The 18,417-nt window shown below is 40.9% G+C and overlaps 2 protein-coding genes across 2 annotated transcripts in view; one reads left to right on the top strand and one right to left on the bottom strand.

The window, feature by feature from the left end:
- Positions 1 to 5,446: 5,446 nt before the first annotated feature.
- TMEM236 (transmembrane protein 236) overlaps positions 5,447 to 18,417 on the bottom strand; it is a 39,966-nt gene continuing 26,995 nt past the window's right edge. The window contains exon 4 of the mRNA XM_040968013.1: positions 5,447 to 6,270. Within this exon, the coding sequence (XP_040823947.1) occupies positions 5,687 to 6,270 (584 nt within the window). The 3' untranslated portion in view covers positions 5,447 to 5,686. The remainder of the gene's footprint in view (positions 6,271 to 18,417) is intronic.
- On the top strand, positions 16,425 to 16,863 carry LOC121148109 (60S ribosomal protein L22-like). The gene has a single exon (XM_040968129.1). It carries the CDS (start codon positions 16,441 to 16,443, stop codon positions 16,861 to 16,863), a length of 423 nt encoding a protein of 140 aa, XP_040824063.1. The 5' UTR covers positions 16,425 to 16,440.

The raw sequence follows: 18,417 nt of genomic DNA, 5'->3' as shown, positions 1-18,417 counted from the left end.
AGTGGTAAAATCTGTAGCTTGGGAAGAAAGTGTAGCCAACTGTCTCACAGAGGAAATAAGAATCTCTTTGGCCTTTTTGAAATGAAGAGTTGTCAGGCCTTAAGAGGTGACCAAGACAAGGAAGAACCTCAACTCTTGGGGGAGCATTATGAAGGAAGATTGAGGAATCCAGCCCTCTGCCTGAACAACCACTGAACTGGCAGGCACTGTGTGGGAGTAACTGAGAGCTTGCGAGTCTACTCCAAAACATGGAGTCTGAAGGGGAAAGCTTGATATAAAGGAGTCTCACTTTTCACTTGTAATAGGAGCTCCCATCCTCCTTATTTCCGTCTTCAGTTGGGTGGCTGAGAGCGTGGCTTTTGCTGCATGCCCTAGTGCAGCTTGCAGGAGCGGGGTAGACAACAGGCACTTTGTTCTCCACAGCTCTGTGTTCTGAAGGCCAACGTGCCTCCCACAGTTTCCATCACTGCTATTCAATAAAGACTAGAAACTCTAGCCAGGGCAGTGGGCAAGAACACATGCAAAATCCACATTGGAAAAAGTAAAGTGCTCTCTCTTTACGAGATAGCATAATTTTATATGTAGGAAGTCTTCAAGTTTCCACTTAAAAAAAAATAAATTGTTAAAGCTTACAGATTCAACAAGAATACCAAATAAAAACATTTCAACTTGAGCCACGCTCCACTGATTTCCCAGCCCATTAACAAGGAGCTAGATCCGAAGTGGAGTAGCCAGAGCACTAACCAGTGCCTGTATGGGATGCTGGTGCCTGTTACATCACTGTGCCAGTCCCAAGAAGCACATTCTTGACAATGCTGATGGGACAGCTGAGTGGCAGAAGCACTGTGGAAAGAGCTCGGTTGGTACTGCAGACCTTCACAGAGTGAAACATTCAATTACTGTGTAAGTATAATCCGGCAACTCTACTTCTAGGGACACATCCAAAGGAATGGAAACAGGGTTGTATTTGCACACCAGTGGTCTAGAAGCATTATTTAAAGTGGTCAAAAGGTCAATACAACTCAGGTGCCTATCAGCAAATGAATATTGAAACAGAATGTGGTGTACCCATACTACATTGGAAGTGGATATTATGCAGTCATAACAAAGAATTGTGACATTTGGCTACAACTTATATAACCTTTGAACCTCAGGCTAAGTGGAATATGCTAGACACAACAGGACTATGAGAGGCATGTGGGCATAGACAAGTCCACAAGGGACAGAACGGCTCATCGGGGTAGGGAGGAACAGGTAAAGGGCAGAAGAGGATTGATTCAGTGGGCACAAATTCTCTGTTTGGGATGATTAAAAGTTCTGGAAACATTAAGTGGTGGCAGTTTATATTCTGAATATACTTCAAACCATGAATTGTATTATTAAAAATGATTGCCAATGATAAGATTTGTTACATCTATTTTACACTTTTAAAAACCCCACTCTTGCCTTCCCCTTTACACTCTTCTACCTGGTTTGGTTCTGTTTTCTGTTAGCTAATGATACTAATAACTGTTTTTAACTTCTCTATCCTTCAAACTAAAATGAAAGGAAATGCTCCTTTTTTGTAGATCAGACAACTGCTGAAATATTTCATTTCCTCCCAGACTTTCTATTTCTCAAACATCAGCCTCCTAACACCCACCCAACCCTGTGTAAGATGAACTTGATTTCTGACTTGTCATGAACTGGCCCAACATAGCCTTTGGTAACCCATTGGGCTTACTTCAGGGATATTGCAGATGCTGTTCCAGACAACAGCAATGAAGTGAATATTGCAACAACTTAAGTTACACTCCTTTTTTTTTTGTTCCGTGCATGTAAGTTACGTTTACAATGTACCATAGTATATTAAGTAGGCAATGATACTATCTTTAAAAAACCAAGACACATACCAAACTTAAAAGTAAATATTTCTGGGGACTGGAATGGTGGCACAGTACACCAATTCTCCAGCTATAGCACTGGCATCCCATTTGCGCACCAATTCACATCCTGGCTGCCCCACTTAGATCCAGCTCCCTACTTATAGCCTGGGAAAGCAGCAGAGTATGGCCCAAGGCGTTGGCCCTTGCACCCACATGTGAGACCCAGAAGAAGCGCCTGGCTGTGGACCAGCTCAGCTCCAGATATTGCAGCCATTTGGGGAATAAACTAGTGCATAGAAGATCTTTTTCTCTATCTCTTCTTTCTCTGTACATCTACCTTTCAAATAAAAATAAAAAATGTTTAAATATACATTGCTCAATAAAATTGTTAACAATCCTGTGAGCCTTCAGAAGAGCAATCATCTTTTGCTGGGGAGTGTTTTATCTTAATGCTGACAGATGTTGATGGATCAGGCTATTAAAGTAAGACAGCAATAAAGTCTATAGAATGGATCAACTCCCTTTACGACAAAGCACATGGTGTTGGGAGAATGGTACTCACATACTTCTGTGACACAGGATTGCTACAAACCTTTAATCTGTAAACGCTTATAGAATTTGTATGCAATAAAGTGAAGGGTAGCAAATGTGGAATTCATGAATTTATGTCCTCAGCAAGGATTTGAGACACCTTCTGAAGGCAAGTGGCTTTGGCTCTCAAAGTTGCATCACGTGCAGGAACACTTGCTTCTCTGTTCTGTTGTATCACCTTGACTGCTGCTGGTGTGTTAGGATCAATCCAGAGAGTGGACGGACGACAGAAGACAAGCATCCAGGAACCTGGAAACTGGGTAAACACAATCTCCCATAAGGAACCAAACATCACAGTCAAAGATTTACCTAGTTGTAGAATTTTACTTAACATGTAAAAATAACCACTTTTGTAAAATAAAGTGGTGTCAGCTATATATAGTCAACAGTTTTGTTGTTCCTTTTATTATTTACTATATGCTCTCAACAGGCTTTATATATATAGCTATTCATGTTTTTATTTGACAGATACAGAAGAGCTGCCATTCACCAGTTCACTCCCTAAATGCCCACAACGCATGATGAGCTATAACTGAAGCCAGCAGCCGGGAACTCAATCCATGTCTTCCACAGCAGTGGCAGGACAATTCCTTGATGCATCAGTTCTGCCTCCCAGGGACCACATTATCGTTGTCGGAGTCAGGATGAAATGAGCTGCTGAACTCAGTTAATACTATAGCTTCTAAGCAATGTATTGCTCCTTTAAAAGTTTTTAATCTTTGATTTATTTATGGAGGGGTAAGGGAAAAAAAGAGGAAGAGGGGAAAGAAGGGCAGAGAAGGAGGAAGGAAAGACAGAGGAGGGAGGGAGGGAAAGAGGTCCTATCTGTCTCCCAGGGTCTGCATTAGAAGCAACTGGAGTCAACTGCCACAGCAAGCAGGCACACTCAGGCACTCTGATATGGGACCCGTAACTGCAGTACAATGAGAGCCTTATAAAAAAATAAGTCTGCAGCACTCACATACTGGAATTTCAAACATTGAGAAAGAAAAGGCATTTAAAATCTACTGAAATGTTAATAAATAGCATCAAAATAGTTTCATCACAGAGTGCTTTACAAATGTATCTTTCACCTCCAACTATGAGTGGGATACTAAATGAAGATGTAGCTGTCAGACTCCAAATTTTACTTGGAATATACCATACAGCCAATTACAGGTCATGGCATTTTAGCATGTAAAATTTCATGCAGCAGTGAAATGAAACTTTTTTATCAGAACAAAAAAATCATATGACTCAGTACAAACAACAATGAGAATTAGAAGCTATTAGAACTATCATAATTGCAATATAATTTTAATGACATAGTTTCAGTCACGCAATGTAGAACTATCAATTCTACATTTTGTCAGCATGATTTTTTTGTGATATCTGTTAGCAACATAGAATAGAACTTTATAAACACAAGTACACTCCAGTAAATTAACATCTCAGTAGTTTTCCTCTGATGTACAATGTTGTGCATTCCTTCATTATTTACACAAAAGATTACTACTTCTCCAAATATTGGGCACATCCACATTCATAACATGCATCTTAATTCAAGAATACCTCTGAGTTCATGTAAGCATCATTTTCTCCATAAATTCCAACATAAAAATAAATATACACTTATATAAAACATTTTATACATAGAAACATCATAAATTATTTAATTATAGGGTTTTATTATTAAAAAAGATAACTATGGCAGAATTTGAAAAAGATTAATGTACCAATAAGATTTACAGATTCATTTTTTTATATTTTTTAAAGATGATAAAAAGTCATAGTCTCTGGTCAGATTTGACAGCCTACTTTTCACAAATTTAAGGTTTAAACTTTGTCCAGAAGTAAGCAGGGACACAAAGAAAGAATAAATCAGAAAAACAAACAGCAATGCATTTAGTTTCTTATTTATTAGGGATGGGCACCATAACAATGCTTAGCATTTTTATAGTTATTCTTGTTTGCCATATGGCAATCTGGGAGTAGACCTCATGCTTTCATGTCTATTCAAGCGGTTTTAGGCTTCAGTTCATCTTGTAGAGCCGGGCACAGGGGCAGGGCGGGGAGACAATAGTTGAAGAAAGTGTGACAGATCATAAAGCTAGCAGGCAATGAGCTAGCTTTTCCTTTACAGGATGAGAAAAACCATAAAAGTAGCAGGGGACAGACAGGTGGACAGCAGGACCACATTTCAGAACCCTTCCCAACTCAAGCTCTTTGGTACCAAAGATCACGGAACAGACTGGCTATGCAGATCGTGACACAACACTCATGGGCTCCCTACAAAGCACCCGGGAAGCCACATCATGCAGCTCCCCTGCTCAGAATACTGGAGCGTAGCAACATGTGTGAAGGCAAGTGCCATGATTACGTAGGTAACTGAAAACACTCAGGTAGTCATGAGGAAGCACTGTATAAAACTAAGGTGATTGTCATTGCGCTAATTGAGCTTCCAGTTTTACATGGGGCTTGTACTCAATTAGTTTTATGGTGTATCAAATTCCACAAATAAAATAATATTACCATTTGAAAACCAGATCTTTAGATTATGGCTTCTCATATAAGACTTTATTACTGATGTACCTTGACTTCATTACACTAAACAAAACTCACGTCAGTACTGCAGTTCTGGTTCAACAGCGGAACCTTAACCTGAGTGAGACACCTGAATTAACAGCCACATGCTGCAATGGGATGAAGAACACAACTCTGCTTGAAGGAGATTCTAAAGTCTAATTTTCCTATTTTAAAAAACCTAAACATTATTCAACAACTTTGGGTATTTTCATGTAATGTTCTACCATTTGTATAAATGGTAAAAACGTGCTGTGCTCACATAGTGAAAAACTATCTTCTCAGTTTTTTAAGAAGGATTTATTATAAAGCATATGTAGAAAAATGTCTATTAGATTACTTAAATTTCAGTGAAAGAAATGGAATTAAAGACCTGTTTATTTTGGAACAAATTTTTGGAAATCCATGCATAGCTTTTTTTTTTTTTCCCTTAACATGCACTCTCCATGAACTTTCTGAAGTAAGTAAAACTACTAGCATTTTCTGAAAGAGATCATCTGGCACCAAATTCTTAGAATTTTGTTGAACTTTAGCACCATCTGTGCACATTAAAAATTGATCTCTGTTTCTTCTGTAGTGCAAAAACAGGCGCCAATCCCTCCCCAAAAAACCCACTAATGTTGTAATGTCCGCATGACTATAACGAAGTCTCATTACACGGCATCTTCTTAGAATGGAGACACTTCAAAGCTTGAGAAAACCCGGAATCTGGTTAGGTAGTTGAAGTAAACATAAGACAGAGTCACCAGCACATTCTTAAAAAGGCCCAGGGCAGGTGTGATTGTCCCCAAAACAATGATCAAACTAAGTCTCACAAACACAAAGGGTAAATCCTGCAGCAGGACACCCAGGGAGTTCAGAAGAGGATTTTTGGGGGTGAATACAAATCGGATGAGAGAAATGAAACTGAATAAATAGATGGGGTATAGCCAGTTTGTCTTGTACACATTAGGATGGCCTGCAACTCGAACCATCTCTATGGTGTCAGACCACACCAGAAAACTCCAGAGGAATATCTCAGCCCGGATATCCCGTCGAGACAGTGTCTTCAGGATTCCCGAGTCACAGGAAGGCTCCTGGGGTCCCGTCAGCACAGGGATGGCGCTGTATGGCAAAGCTCCTGGTGGCTGCGAAGTCTCGGGTGGCTTGGCTGCCGGGGGAGATGCAGGGCTCTCTCCATTTTGCTTCACTTGCTCCGTCACAGTTTTCATTTGTTGCAAAGAGGATATATGGATATGTTTATCTTCATTACCTGCAATGGATTGATTTATGTCTATTTAAATCTCTCTCAGAAATATTGCTCACATTTTATTAAAATTTAAAACCCAACATTTGATTTAAAATCAAAGTCTGTGTGTTTTCTTGTTAGAGCCTATTTTACAGACGAAGTTCAAGGTAAGGTCGCCTACTGCAAATACACAGAGATGGAGAGGGAGCCTGGTGCCTCGGTGTCTTCCTGCTCATGGAGCCTAAGCAACTTTTTCCATTTCACAGTAAGACGTAGTATTTGTTACTGAATTAAGTATTTTCACACGTTGTCTCATTTGATCCTCAGAACAAAGATAGTGGTTACTATCCCAATTTACAGATTAGAAATCCAGGACCCAAGAGGTTAAATGAAGCCTGAGACCAAATACAGAGTTAGCAATGGACAGAAACGGAATTCATATCCAAATCTATACGACTCTGACAAACTCTTAATGTTTATGGTTGGTATTACCTATCTACAGGCACTCTATCATCTGTAATTACAAAACACACAAGTATCGTAAAACTAAATGAAACTAGAAGTTCACCAGTCCAACCTTCTGATTTTATAAGGCGAAGCAGAAGTGTGCAGGGATCAGAAGTCAGGTGTCAAGAGCATGACATACTGAATCCAAGATTTTTAAAGCTATTCCTCCCCACAGGGCTTTGAAGTAATAAAAAGGAGTGCTTAAAAGCAGTGGTTTTGTGGCCCTGAGGCTGAGGCTGGTCAGCACTCCAGTCATGGCAGTGAGTGGGGAATTTGAGCTGTTATCACAGTCTGTGTGTAGGTGTATGTTTCTTATTGCATACAGATGGGTGTCAAGGTTGCGTGCTATAAAACGATCTTCACAAATAATGTGGCTGGCATTGTTCTGAGACCTGAAAAACATAGCACATTCTCTTTCAAACATCTATCTTAAACGTTATTATGCTGTTAAGAATTTCCCAGGCCTTGACAAAGTCTACTCAGCGAACATGCTGGGCTGCCACGTCACTGATAGGGCAGAAGTTCAAGGGAGTCATTAAACTAAATAGCTCTAAAGATCGAAGATTCAAAGTCAACACAAATTGTACATATTGAGCTGAAAGTGAAAACATTTTAAAGTAAGTATGTTTTGATGAATGACTAATAAAATGCTTGGCTACTATAAATAGAAGTATTTAAAAGGTCACAATAAACCTAACTTTTCTTTCACACAATTAAAAAAAAAACACTTTGTAATTTTAAGTATGGTTAAGCATTTTCATAAGTTAAAAAGATAATCTAAATTCTTGATGAGCTATGACTGCCTTCCAGTATGAATCTTTATAAGCAAACGTCAGGATTCATAGCCCTTGCAGACATCTTCAGCAGTCTCACAAGGTGCAGTGGTCTGAATGGGTATCACTTTAACACACAACACTCAAGTAAGAAATAAAACTATTGGGCCTAATGCAATAACTCAATTGGCTAAATCTCTGCCTGCAAATGCTGGCAGCCCAGATGGGCACCAGTTCATACCCCAGCTGCCCCGCTTCCCATCCAGCTTGTAGCCTAGGAAAGCAGTAGAGGATAATCCAAAACATTGGGACCCTGCACCGTGTGGGAGACCAGGAAGAAGCTCCTGGCTTCAGATTCGCTTAGCTCTAATTGTTTTGGCCATTTGGGGAGTGAATCAGTGGATGGAAGATCTTTCTGTATATCCTCCTCTCTATAGATCTAGCTTTCCAATAAAAAGAAGCAAAATCTTCAAAAAGCAAACAAAAAAGACAGAAATAAAACCATATCTTGTCGTTTTTTAAAAATATTTTAAAGATTTATTTATTTATTTTTATTGGAAAGCCTTATATACACAGAGGAGAGACAGAGAGGAAGATCTTCCACCTGATGGTTCACTCCCCAAGTGGCCGCAATGGCTGGAACTGAGCCAATCCGAAGCCATGAGTCTCCTCGGGGTCTCCCACATGGGTGCAGGATCCCAAACCTTTGGGCTGTCCTCCACTGCTTTCCCAGGCCACAAGCAGGGAGCTGGATGGGAAGTGGAGCTGCCGGGACTAGAACCGGCACCCATATTGGATCCCGGGAGTGCAAGGTGAGGACTTTAACCACTATACTATCATGCCAAGCCCTGCCTTATTTTTAAATACATTAATTCATTCCTTCTTAAGCTTGAAGAGTCACTTGTATCTCCGTTTTATTATTAAGGAAAAAACACACTGCTTTTCAGCCTTTTGGCTAAGATCAAATGTAGAAAAATCAACATAGAAAATACTGCTTAGAATACATAGTGTCCTAGAAAACTTTCCTTCACCTTTCTTAGTAGATACAATTGTTGAAACTAAAATCCAAATTCCTTTGTCCACATTAAGAACACAGTGTATCAAACAGGCTTTTGAAAGAAGGATGCAAACTCAGCATTGTTTCAGTGCCAGAAAACAGCCATCTAAAAAGTGATACATGAGCATTTTTTTAAACAATCAATGGGAGTCCATACCTGAGGATACCAAGTTTTGGTAAAAATAATGAATTCTTAGCTGTCACTGTGTTCCAATGAGACACAAAGGCCACAATCCACATGCACTAGGAAATTAGGTCCTAGGAGTTTTGTATCTCCCCACAGCTTAATGGGGACAATTTAGATTTAGTAGTGAGGAACTCTGCTGTCCTGTTTCTCCAATGAGAAGCTCTAACAAGAACATCCTTCTGGCCTGCTGGAGGGCAGAGATCTGATGCAGCCAAGAGCTCTTTGGGTTAGTAGAATTGATCTAGACCTCCCACAAATCTCTGAGTACTTTCCTGGCTATGTGTCCTAACTATTCCCTTTGGCCCCATGATTAGTGTCCTCTCCAAATTAGTACTTGCAAAAAATATTTATCCATTTATTTGGAAGGCAGAGCAACAGAGAGGGAAGAGACAAAGGGAAAGAATTTCCATCTGCTCGCTGATTCAACAGCCAATTCTGAGCCAGGCCAAAGGTAGGAGCAAGAAACTTCATCCTGGTCTCCCACATGGCTGGCAGGCTTTGGCCATTCTCCTTGCTGTTGCCTTCCCAGGAGCATCAGCACAGAGCTGGATGGGAAGTGGAGTACCTGGTCCTCAAGCTGGAATTCCAATATGGGATGCTAGCATGCAAGTGGTGGCTTAATCCATGACACCACAACACCAACTGCCAAATTAGTACTTTTAAAAATGTTTACTTACAGTTGGAATTATTTTCCTTGGTGCAATTAGTTGGCATTTATTCATTTTGGACAAAACAATAGTTATTTTTCAAAACCAAAAACAAAAAATGAAAAAGTAACCATAAGTAGTGATGCACTCACACCAGAGAGGCTCATGTTACTTGCAAGTGGAAGGAGCTGCCATTCTGCGTGGCTTTTCTGCCTCATGTCAACTGCTGAAATGAGTTTTTGTCCCCTCTGTGCAAACTAAATAATTTAGGAAATGTAGTTTAAATAAAAGACTAATTTTTAACATGGCAATTTCTATACCATTATTATTTATTGATACTGATTTATTTATGTTACTTGTTATCCACATGATTTAAAAAAAAAAAAAAGATTCTAGTGATTTTATAGGCAGAATGACAGAAAGCAAAAGATCCTGCATCCACTGACTGGTTCATTCTCCAAGTGCTTGCGACAGCTGGGACTAGGCCAGACACAAGCCAGCACCAGGGAATTTCAGCTCTGTCTTCCATATGGGTGGCAAGGACCCAAACATTTGGTCCATCCCCCACTGCCCTTACAGGTTTATTAGCAGGGATCTGGAGGGGAAGTAAAACAACTGCCAATGCAGGCAGCAGCTTAACCTGATGTGCCACAATGCTGGCCTTTTATTAACCGTTTCCAATACAGGGTTGAGGCTAAGATGCAACACATCAAATCAGCAGCGAGCAGTTTCTGGAGTAAGCATGCATTCTTGCAGAGAGAATAACAAAGCCATATGTCTTGGAAATTACAGGAGAAAAGAAAAAGGAATCAAGAAGAAAGGCATCTTAAAAGCCAGAAGAAAAACTGGAAAACATGAAGCCTCCAGTGACAGTTACAGGATAACAAGCACACAAGTGCCATACTAGCTCTTGACTAGACACTGGCAAAAATGCAGCAAACATGGGCGTCTTTCCAAAGGTGAGAAAATGCAACTGAACGCAAGGAGATTTTGATGTTTCTATGACAGGCATTCTCATGAACTTGGCAGAGGCCCCTCAAAGGTGTGGGAACAGCCCTCCCTTCCTATGTCTCCAATAAAGACGCCAATAAATATAGACTAATAATAGTGGCAAAGCTTTACAAGGGAAGTAAATCCTGCACAGAGAGAGAGAGAGAGAAGCAGGGATGAGTGAGTAGGAGCCAATCAGATATAGAAAGGAAAAGAGATCTCTCCAGGGAGAACTTGGATGGGTCCTTCAGCTACCACAACCTGAAAGAAGGAAAGCTTCATGCGAGGATGGGGAGGCAGTGAGCAGAAGGAAGAAAGCACACACTAAGTACTTTCTAGATACTTGGCAGTTTTCTAAGTCATTTATATGGATTACCTGATGTACACACTACTATTTTTCTATTTTAATGATGAGTAAGCTGAAGCATAAAGAGTTTAACAACTGTTTCTAAGGTTACTCAGCTGGAAAGAGAGAAAACAGACCTTGAATCCCAAACTCCTTATGCTACACTGCCTTTTGCCTCTGCCATGAGCCTGACTCATGACACAGAGTATTATAGGTCAGATTCAAAAAACAATAAATAAATAAAGATGGGGACACGATTCTCAAGTCAACAAAAAACCTGTAAGAAGAAAAACTCACTCACAGGGGAATGAAAGGCAGTGGAGTCAGAATGAACGCAGCTTAGCAAAAAGGCAGCTGATGTTGAATGACACGCTTACTCAACTCACAGAAACCAGAAGATATAGAATGACTCAGAAGAGAAGCAGAAAAGCATGACTGGTCTTGATCAACATCCTCAAACCTAATTTTTCTGAAGAGAAAGAGTTCTGGAGAAAGCTAGTGAGGATTTCGGCATAATATTGGAGGGAAAAAAAGTTCAGAAGAAATTTGATGTTTCTAATAAAGCAACTTTTATGACAGATTAAGGACACACTGCACTTTCAGTTGATAACACACTTGTTCAGAACAAGAGGGGGAAGGATCAGGAAATGAAAACATGCTCTAATGTAAATCATGAACATTGGTACTCTGACATTATCCCTCACTGAATAGGGAAGTCATGTAATTCTGACAAGTAGTAAATGAATTATACCACTAACCTGCCAGGGCGGTTATCATGAAGGAATAAATTTATTATCTATAAAGCATGTGAAACTAATGTTTGATGCCCAGTACAATCATAAATGTGTTAAGCAAATAAAGCAATAGCTAAAAAATTTGTTATCCTAAATTAATTGCAACAGAATAGAAAATATCAGAATATAGGAAATAATAAGTAAAGAAATAGCTAAACAGGTTTTTGTTTTAACCTAATTTTAAAAAAATGGAAAATGCCAGAATGTAATAACCAGCAAGAATGACAGCAGCCTGTTCAAGTTTGGCTACAGTTACCCACTTATACAGTTATAAAAGTATGAGGAGTAATGTCATATTTCCGAGCCTTAAGTTCATGTTTAGTTCTTCTATTGGCCTGATCCCATCACAAAGAGAAATGTTTCCCTACAGATACAAGCCGAGCAGCAAGCATCTCCATCCCAGCTAACAAGGCTGCGTGCGTCTCTTCCCACTCCACGGTCAACGTCAGTGATACCACTGTGGTACCTGCCATTGGTCGTCAAGAGAGACTTCAAACCACAGAAACCAGCAGGTGCTAGCAGTCAGGACTTCCCTCTACCCCACCTAGGAGGGGCAGTTGCTTCAACACTGACTACCACACTATTCTTTGTGCTCAGACTGAATGTGCATTGTCACCCAACAATAAGCAGGAACTCAGAAAAATTCATTCATAAATTCTCAGCTGTGGAAAAACTGAGGTAACTTACTTTACAAAGGGGGCTGAAATGTTATCTGCCAAATTCAAAAGTGCTAAGATCCAACTTCAATGCCTCGCCATGTACTGTGCAAATCTGACAATCAGTGAATATGTCATTTGTAGGTTTCAGACAAAGTGAAATCCTATAAAAACTGCTTTTGATCTGAGAATCCAACTGAAAGAAATAGTTCAAAGAATAGTTTTCCTTCAACCATTACTTTATTCTAACTTCATCTAGCACTGGGCACGAACAGCTGGCAAAGACTAATCCTGAATACCTTTAAACAGTAAAATAAAAAGTTGAAAGTGTTCTGAATATAAATAATTCTAGACGAAAATGGTGTGAGATGTCTCTACCAGTAAGCCCTCCATTACTACAAATACTTATTCAGTGCTTGGATACAGACAAGAGCAAAGAAGCCTAATGGGGTCCAAGTTGGGTGATCCAAAAGGACACAGAAAGGAATGGACATGCCCCATGGCCTCCAGAGCAGCTGCTTAGCTTTCATGACACAGAGGTGCTAGTGCAGTGCCCACTGGGCCACAAACCCCATGAGCAGAGGCCTCTGCCTGTTCTACTCACCCTTGTGTCCCCCGCTCCTGGTGGAGTACCTAGTACTGGAATGGAATAGAACCACCATAGAGATTTGCTAAGTAAAAGGTAGGAGGAATATTTAACTGGAGTCTCTTAGCATGAGGGAACAATGAGAATCCTAGGGGGAAAATAATCTTACACTGAAGCAAGTGAACCAAAACAAAAACCCAGGGCCCAGTAACAATCCTTTGGAGTCAGTAGGTAAATGGAGGACTCTGCAGTCTGCCACTCACTGCCGTCTGGCTTCTGTCCTAAAAAGAGTCCTTTAAGCAAGGCCTTGAGAACAAATTCCACTAACAAACCCTAGAGGATGTGGAGTGCGTCTGGCAGTGCAGCCTGGGAGCCTGCAGAGCTCAACAGTAAGGGAAGCTGTGCATGGCAACAGGCCCGGGAGAGCCTGCCAGTGCTGCGTGGCACTTGCATAGCCTGGCTGGGCTTGGATTGACAGGGAGATGGCACCAACAGTAGCAGTTCAAAGCATTTCAGAGGCCTCCCAGGTCAGATGTGTGACTCCAAGAAGACTGGATGAGTTCACTGGAAGCAGTCTTTGGAACCCTTCCCCCTAGGAGGAGTTGGGCTCCAAAATAGCAGGGGAGGCAGAGTGTGAGGAAGCCTGTATTCCCACAGAGAGGACTGCACTAGTAATAAACACACAATAGAAGCAAAAAGTAGCCACATGTGTCTGCTTATTTTGCAGGCAATTCATTCTCCCAGATCCAAGACAAGAAAATTTTGATTTTTGAAAACCAATGATCATTCCTTTCACTTCAAACTCAGGCCATAGCTTTTTTTTTTTTTTTTTTTTTGGTTCAAAATAATATGTGAAACAAGGCTTAGTATTCTAAATTAACTCATGCTGAACTCTTCATGAGTTCTGGTCACTTTTCCTGAAATATTTATTTCAATTTTATCCTGTACCTCTCAAAATATCTCATTGTAGATACTAAGTTGGTCACACCGTTTTGCTCTTCTCCAGCAAGGTAAAATTGTTAGGAACAAGTGAAGAAGCTTTAATCAAGAGGATGAGAACCCCTAAGGTTCTGGGCATGTTGGCATGGACCTCGCCCTACGATGACTTGTGGCTCCATCCACATGGATCAAATCCTCACAGCTGGGACTTCATTGGGAGGCGTAAATCACAGGATCTTGCCCAGGCTACTTATTTCTTGACAACAGAAAAAAAAAAATCTGACTGGTACACTTTCCTGAAACTTCCTTCTTCTAAATAGCAAAGGAGCTTGGGGGTTGGTGGCGGGGAGAGGGGGTGTGGTGGGGGGAAATGAAAGGAAACATCCGCCCTTTTTGCCATAGCCCTGAACACAGCGTTCCTCATATCCAACTCTGAACATGTTGCAAAATAACACGTTATGGAAACCAGCTCACACACTGGGCTCATACTGTATAATAAGCTATTTCTTAAAAAGAAACAAAGAGGAACTCAAAAATGCCATTCATATTGCCCAGAAAAAAAGCAATGCTCTCCTTTTTCATTCCTTTCAACCACTGTTCTGCTTCTTACATTCAAGTCTGTTAGGATGTGACGAACCACATTTCAAAGAAACCAGTAGGAACTTGGATTAAATTTCTCAGCTTTTGTCTGGACATTTCTCCCAGCTTCCATATGCTCTCTGGTCAGGAGTTCTTTACCAGAAGGGGCAGCTGATGGTGTTTTACATGGATGCCAGATTCTTTCTCCCTATTAATCAATAGGTATAGGTCATACATATATGCATTTTTTAAAGAATTATTTTGGATTGTTTTGAAAGGCAGAGAGGGGAGGAAATATCTTGTTCACTCCCCAGATGGCTGTTCGTATAGAGCTGGTCCACGCTGAATACAGGAGCCAGGAACTATGGCCAGGTCTCCCACATGACTCAAGCAATTAGGGACCTACTTGCACTGCTTCCCCATGCGCATTAACAGGGAGGCTGATCAGGAGCAGAGCAATGAGAACTAAAACAGATGCTCTGACACAGGATCCCAAGCACTGCAAGCAGGGGTTTAACCCAAGGCACAATCCATGTGTGTTCATGTTTAAATTTTTTTAACATTTATTTTTATTGCAAAGTCAGATATACAGAGAGGAAGAGAGACAGAGTTAGATGTTCCATCCAATGGTTCACTCCCCAGGCAGCCGGAACGGCCAGAACTGAGCTGATCCAAAGTCAAGAGCTAGGAGCTTCTTCTGGGTGTTCCACACGGGTGCAGGGTCCTAAGGCTTTGGGCCATCCTCAACTGCTTTCCCAGGCCACAAGCAGGGAGCTGGATGGGAAGCAGGGCTGCTGGGATTAGAACCGGTGCCCATATGGGATCCTGGTACATTCAAGACAAGGACTTTAGCAGCTAGGCCACCAACCGGGCCCATATGTGTGCATTTTTAAGACCCTTCTTGTAGATCTGCTGAATACCCAGGAAGTAGAATTGCTGAAAACATGTCAGCAGACAGTGCCTGTTTGCCTGGAAATAAATTCAGTAAGAATCACAGTTGCTGTTCATTTAAGAATTGTATGTTTTGCTAAGTCAGTTAAAAAAAAAAAAAGATTCAGAAAGGCATTGCTCCTTTTCCTCCCTCAATTTCTGTTCTGCAAACCCCACAGCTGACCAGTTGTGTGGTTCTGTGACTTTTGCAGTCAATACCAGAGAAACACTTGAGAAAAATCAGTCTCGTTTGGTCACAGAACGAATGCCCACTGCACTCTTCGTTGTGCTCTCAGCATTGTTCTAACCTGCATGCGTCTGTCCCTAACCCTCTTTATTCCTTCCCCCACAGCAGTGACTCCAGAGCTTCCCCATTCTGTTATATTTATTTCATTCCCTCTATCTCTGTTGTTCTCAGCAGAAAATGTGCTTCCTACTTCACAAAAGAAAAAAAAAATAAGATGGCAGAAGCCACAGTGAATTTTCTCTGCTTTCTTTCTCCCTATCCACCAATATTATTTTTACAAGTGAATTACCTGAGGAAGTTTGAAAATTACTAGTAGATGGGCTCCATTACTAAAAAAAAAAAAATAAGATTTATTTGTATTTATTTGAAAGGCAGAATTACAGAGTGGGATGAAAAAGAGAAAGAGTGATTGAGAAAGCACTTCCACCTGCTGGTTCATTCTGCAAGTGGCTGTGATGACCAAGACCAGGCCAGACAGACGCCAGGAGCAGCGAGCCAGGAACTGCATCTGGGTCTCACCCATGGATGGTACGGGTTGTCAAGGTCACAGCCAGTGACTCCTCCTGCTGTGCTACTATGCTGGCTTCAACATGAACATTTTTAATAACCCCTTTGTTCATACTAATGTACAGCCAAGGGGAACACAGCTCCTCTTAATTAAAAAAATAAATCAAAATCATTCAATAAAGCTTTCTTTCTAAAAATCTTTCTGTTCCCCGATTCCAACCCCAGAAATCTTGGGTTCAGTTAATCAGGGGTGCCTAAATAGATGGGAGGAATACAACAGAGGCAAAGACTTATGTTTTTCATTAGATAAAAGCAATTAATGAAGTAAAAGATTTTCATATCTAATTTATTGGTTACTTACAAATTTTTAAATGTGCTCTTTCTCTTATTAAACACTTAGCAAAGTACACATTAAAAAAAAATTTGGCCTTTTTGCCTCCACTGCCGCCATGGCGCCCGTGAAAAAACTTGTAGCGAAGAGGGGTAAAAGAAAAAAGAAGCAGGTTCTGAAGTTCACCCTTGACCGCACCCACCCAGTAGAGGATCACATCATGGACGCTGCCAACTTTGAGCAGTTTCTCCAAGAGAGAATCAAGGTAAAGGGGAAGACTGGGAACCTCGGCGGCGGGGTGGTGAGCCTCGAGCGGAGCAAGAGCAAGACCACCATGACATCCGAGCAGCCTTTCTCTAAAAGGTATCTGAAGTTTCTAACCAAAAAATATTTGAAGAATAACCTACTTGACTGGCTGTGCATAGCTGCTAACAGCAAGGAGGGCTACGAGTTACAATACTTCCAGATCAACCAGGACGAAGAGGAGGAGGAAGATGAGGATTCAACTCGTTTCTTTGCAATATTTTGTATGAGTTCTTGACTAAAACTTGGGAACAAAATAATAATAATAATAATATTATAAAAATAAAAATAATATGGGGTCTGGCACAGTAGCCTAGTGACTAAAGTCCTTGCTTGCAAGTACCAGAATCCAATATGGGCATTGATTCTTATACCAGCTGCTCTACTTCAGATCCAGCTCCCTGCTTGTGGCCTGGGAAAGTAGTCAAGGATGACCCAGAGCCTTGGGACTCTGCACCTGAGTGGGAGACATGGAAGAAGCTCCTGTATTCTGACTTCAGATCGGATCAGCTCTGGCCATTGCAGCTGTTTGGGCAGTAAATCAGCAGATGGACAGTTTTTCTCTGTGTAAATCCTTGTCTGTGTAAATCTGACTTTCCAATAAAAATAAAATAAATATTTGTTTAAAATTGGTAAGTAATGCTCCCTCATAGTGAAAACAGTTTTTAAGCATAATTGCAGACACTGAACCATAAAGAAAATGTTGATAGCTTAAAATATGTCCGAAGTTAAATTCTCTCTACACCAAAACACCTAGTAAAATTAAAAGGCAAATGATAACTTTGAATAATATGCTTCATCTATGACAGGCAAAGCTTAACACCCTTGATATTTATAGATCTCATGAGTCTGTGGCTTAAAAACAAAAAGGAACAGACATACCAACAGCAAACACATCAAGGGCAGAGATACGCAAGTATACAAACAGTCAGTAAACCTGTGAGGAAGTGTTAATTCCACGAACTTCTTCTAAAAAGCAAACTTGAAAAGTGATAACATATATTTTTGTCTATGAAATTGGCAAAGATAAAGTGGTTGACAACAAACAGGTGATTTTTTTTACACTGACATTTAGAGGGGCCATCAGGGCTTTCATTAGAGAGCAATCTGACATCACCAGAAATTCCACAGCTACACATTGACCCTAAGAAAATAATCATGTGTGCTTCTGAGGTCTCAGTAGCGTCTGGCCCTAGTCTCCAGGGATTAAAGCGACTGCACAGAAGGACTTGGACTAGGGCCCTTGTGAGCAGATTTATTTGCAAACCTTACCCTGTCAACATCATAACTGGCACCTCTCACTGATGTGACAGTGGAAACCACCTCCTTTGCAAAGCGCTGAGGTTTTCCACCCAAATAGCCTGTTGACCTCATCTCCAGCCAGCCATCTGTGTCTGCTATTCAGTTAGCCCTAGGGGAGCCAACTCACTTTTGCTACCCTGCACCATTTATACAATCCCCTTATGATCCACTCTATGTGGCTCTGCATGTGCAGCCAGCCCATAATAGTCATCTTCTTCTGGCAGTGTTGTTGGCCAAGGATTCTGGGCATCAGCAGATGTGCCAGGTCTCCTGAGGACACTGTGCAGTCATGGTCCTGATACCACTCGGCTCTTGTCCAGCAGCAGTTAACTCTCTCATGCCCAACTCCTGTCTGTCCAGGCACTTCACTGAAGGATTTCTGACTCCCATACTCTTCACAACATCCATCCTAATTATTATACACGTGCTGTGATCATAGTCTCTCACCCCTACCCAACTGAAACACACGTCACCTTCTTCATTCTAACTA

Source organism: Ochotona curzoniae, unplaced genomic scaffold (assembly GCF_017591425.1).
Source record: "Ochotona curzoniae isolate NIBS_2020 unplaced genomic scaffold, NIBS_Ocur_1.0 scaffold_4683, whole genome shotgun sequence".
Lineage (NCBI taxonomy): Eukaryota > Metazoa > Chordata > Mammalia > Lagomorpha > Ochotonidae > Ochotona > Ochotona curzoniae.
The sequence above is the reverse complement of the archived record's forward strand: the minus strand, read 5'-3'. Positions and strand labels throughout refer to the sequence as shown.

Bases quoted from the DNA above. Each gene is read 5' to 3' on its own strand.
- LOC121148109 (XM_040968129.1), top strand. From the start codon at position 16,441: ATGGCGCCCGTGAAAAAACTTGTAGCGAAGAGGGGTAAAAGAAAAAAG.